Consider the following 3,898-nt stretch of genomic DNA (forward strand, 5'->3'; position numbering starts at 1 on the left):
TATCATAAAAAGGATGTAAATTATTCTGAGCCGTTGATAACTCTTTTTTACTGTAATGTTTACCGAACTTTTCTCTCCCCGCCAAAGACGGTTTGGAGACATAACACTATTTACATCTTTCCCCCTTCCCCAATTCATTAATTACGAATCCACCCCTCCTTACCAACAAAAAAAAAATTACTCAAACGACCACTGTTCTTATACTATTCGGAAGATAACCTCCAGAATTTCGATCACTTACATCATCTTCAAGCTGAATACTAATCACAGAATCTTCTGAAGAAGAACACACTCGAGACTTCACGCTATTCAAGCTCGAACCCATTGCTTCCTCAAGCCACTCCTCTAAGCTAATCTTGCTAAGCCAAATAGCACCAGCGATCCTCTCCAGAGCCTCGTCTTCGATCTCCACCGCGAGACCGTCACCGAAATGTTTCTTTAAAGATTCTGCAGTCTTGCTCTTGATCGAACCAAAATCGACCGGTCTAAAGACTATAGCGTCGTCTGCTAACGCCACTAGCTTGTGGAGGAAGTTACTATTGTCCTCTTGTTCGTTGTGCTCGACCGTTACATCACTAGACGAATCAAACTCGACCGCTTCGTTCAAATCGAAACATATCTCTTTCCTCTGCTTTGTCTCATCATTGTAAAGCCAGTTCGGTTTGCGTTTACGTGTACTGCTTCCGTTGCAAACAGAGAGTCTTAACGTCCATCCTCTGCTGCTCACCAGACTCTCTAGTCTCGTCTCGTCGATAGGAACAACGTTTCCCGCTAAACCGAGCGATGAATCCGTAGTCAGGATTATAATAACGTTCCCTAGACTAACCTCACGTCCATACGAATCGCAGATCCTCCCTCGTTCCATCGCTAGCTTCACGTTGTTACGCAGCAACACATCAGCTTCGTCGACGTCTTCCATCACGATAACCGCAAACGGGTTTCTCCTAACCGTTTCCGCTAATCTATCCAACGCCGTTTTGCCTCGGAGGCTTAAACCGTCGTCCTCCGTCCGAGAACGCGAACCGACGCTGATGGTTATCGGTTGGCTTCCTCCAGAGACGAGATCGGACAGCGCAGACGCCATTCTGGTCTTCCCGGTTCTGTCTGGACCGGTGAACATTAACCAAATATCACCCTTTGATCTCCCGTTTCCGTGTTTGCATTCTGTAATCGCTGATGCTACCGAAGAAGCTGCGTCGTGCTGCCACCAGACGCTTTTCGCTAAGCCCTTGAGTAGCTTCTTGAACAGATCGATGTCGAATGAATCTCCTAGCTTTCCGATAGCTCTGTTGCTGGACCGTCCAAGTACCAAATCTGTACCGATTGGACTTCCTGGTGGAGTTATGTCCGATATTGGGTTTGGTTTCACGATAGACAAGGACGAAGGAGATGTTGTTCTTTCAGACGGAGACGGTTTCGGATGTAAACGCAAACACAAGTCGTTCCATTTCTTCTGCAACTCCACGATCTCTTGATCTTTCGTCTAATGAGAAACAAACAAAAAAAAAAAATATTCAAATGCAAAAAAGAAAAACGGTTTCTTATGTTTGAATCAAATCCACCAATAAGACTTACAGGTTTCTTGTCACCGACGCTGTCGACTTTAGCGTTCTGCAGCCACTGCGGCAAGACCGACCGGTTATCTCCGGTTAACGATTTTTCCAATTTAGCAACATCGTTTTCATAACTCTGCAAACACCGAGGGCAGCAGCTCATTTTACCCGCCGGAATCTGAGAGGTTCTCGTCGGAGATATATTGTTACTGTTTAATAACAAAGTATTGCTGTTGTTGCTACCAAGCCTGAGCAAAACAAAAATAGAACCAAAAAAAAAAACTGAAACTCTGTCCGAAAATTAATAATTAGCGAAACTCAAACAGTTAAATAAAAAAGACAGAAACCTTTGGAACATGGTGGGAAGAAGAAGAGATTTGGCGGCGATCGGAATGGCTTGAAGATCGCAGTCGTTCTCCATGGAAGGGTAATAAACCTGACAACGTAGATAAGTCTCACAAGTGGCCGTACCAATGAAACACAACCTCCCTTTGTATCTCTCCAAAAGCTTCCTCATCTCCACCACAGCTCCTAAACCGCCTCCTCCTCCGTTGTTCGCCGCTAACCACTTCAAATCTCCGAGATCGAGAACAACACCACCGGTTAACTCCGAGTTACCTAACCGGGTCTCAACTAAACCGGAGATTTCGCCGAACCTCGTCGACTCGTTCTCTAGCCGGATCACCTGGAAACCGCGAAGCGGTCCGTCGGAGAGTTCTCCGGTCTCGATCTTCCTTAGAATCTCTTTCACGAGAATCTGAGGCTCCGAGTCGCCGACGAGAACCGGGTTTCTTTTCCGGGTCCGGGTCATAACCTCCATGACACGTTTAGCTTCGTCTGTCCTCTGCATCACCATCCCACCCCCGGAGGAGGAGACGTTTTGGTGTAACCGGGGATTAACGTAAGGATTCCGGTTAACCGGAACCGGTACAGGTCGATAACCGAACCCGATTGAAGACGTGTTAACGATCCCGGTTTGTCTCGGAGTAACGGAATTACCGGAAAGCGACTGTTCGATCGCGGATTTGACGGCGGGGCTAGAGAAGCTAGCCTCCCGCATGACCCGGCTTACGCTCGGGTCGTCGAGGATCGAAATGATGAGCTGCTCGAGCTCGACTTTCACGGCCAGAAGCGGCTGCTGCTGCTGCTCGGGGCAACCGCGCCGCTGGTGAGCCTGCGCGCGTTTTAAAGCCGCGGTTAGTGCGTTTGAAAGCAGAGGCGGCTCCTGCGTTTGCGATGTGGTTGTAGTGGGGAGGCGTTCGAGGGCGACGCTGAAACAGAGCTCGAGAGCTCGGCACTGGAGTGGGTGAGAGGAGTTTGGGTGTGATTTGATGCAGGCTTGTCGGAGAAAACCAGAGGAGGAGGATAAGAGAGTGGCCGCCACGTGGAGAGGAGTCGTGTGGCCATGGTTGCGACGTGTCGCCTCGGCGATCGACTGGTTAAGAACAGTCGCTGCTTCCGGCGTCAACGTTTGCTGTATTGTAATCAAATCTGCTCTCATCTCAACAACAACAACAACAAGAAAGAAAAGGTATTGGCTGCTGTTTTTTTTTCTCTATGTTATCTTAATGAGAAGAAACCTTTGCACAAAGAGCTTTTCTGGACCGGCCAAGATATTAAAATTTAATAAGAAAGTGAAAGAAAGTTTTGGCAGGGAAAATTGTTTATCAGGTAAAAAAAGGAGCAACACAAAAGATGGCTTTTTACAGAAAAACCAAAAGCGATCAACAGAAAGGTAAAAAATAGAAGCTTTTTCAAAAAGTTATCTCTCTCTTTCTCTGATGTCTCTGTTCTTGACTCACTGTGGATTTGCAGTGTATCTGTCTTGTGTGTGAGAGCGCGCGTGGGGGGGAAAAAGATTGGTGAAGGAAAAGAAAGATGGGATCATCTGCTTCACAAGAACTTCGAAACTTTTTCACAGCTTTTCAATGTCTATCTATTTGAATTTATTCGACGCCAAATATTATAACATCGGTTTGAAATTACCAAGCTGTCCTTTTTTTGTTTGCAGCTACAATGGGACAAAGGCCTCAAAGTCATTAACTTGGTTTGAAAATTGCGTTAGTTTCTACCTTTTTGGACCATAAACATCCAACTGATATTCGTAATATTAAGACTAAAATATTTGGTTTGACAGAATAAGTGTTTTCCAAAATTTTAAATGAACGTTATTTTTGGGGGTGTAACCAGTAGTTCATCTACAAGATATAACATTTGTCTTTGTAATTTGCTATACGGTTGCGAAATATATATATTTTTTTATAAAAAAATACGCTTAGAATTTGTATTTATTGTCACTACTTTCGGATGAGTGTGGAAAAAAAGGTAACAACTAAACAATGTTT

At 45.2% G+C, this 3,898-nt stretch overlaps 1 protein-coding gene across 1 annotated transcript; it reads right to left on the reverse strand.

The window, feature by feature from the left end:
• LOC130504183 (protein SMAX1-LIKE 2-like) lies at positions 1 to 3,199 on the reverse strand. Its single transcript, XM_056998765.1, has 3 exons — positions 1,901 to 3,199; positions 1,576 to 1,801; positions 1 to 1,483 (listed from the first exon to the last, which is right to left on the reverse strand). The coding sequence occupies exons 1-3, from the start codon at positions 3,052 to 3,054 to the stop codon at positions 182 to 184; spliced, it is 2,682 nt and encodes an 893-aa protein (XP_056854745.1). The 5' UTR covers positions 3,055 to 3,199; the 3' UTR covers positions 1 to 181.
• Between the last annotated feature and the right edge of the window lie 699 nt (positions 3,200 to 3,898).

This window comes from Raphanus sativus, unplaced genomic scaffold (genome assembly GCF_000801105.2).
Source record: "Raphanus sativus cultivar WK10039 unplaced genomic scaffold, ASM80110v3 Scaffold1402, whole genome shotgun sequence".
Classification (NCBI taxonomy): domain Eukaryota; kingdom Viridiplantae; phylum Streptophyta; class Magnoliopsida; order Brassicales; family Brassicaceae; genus Raphanus; species Raphanus sativus.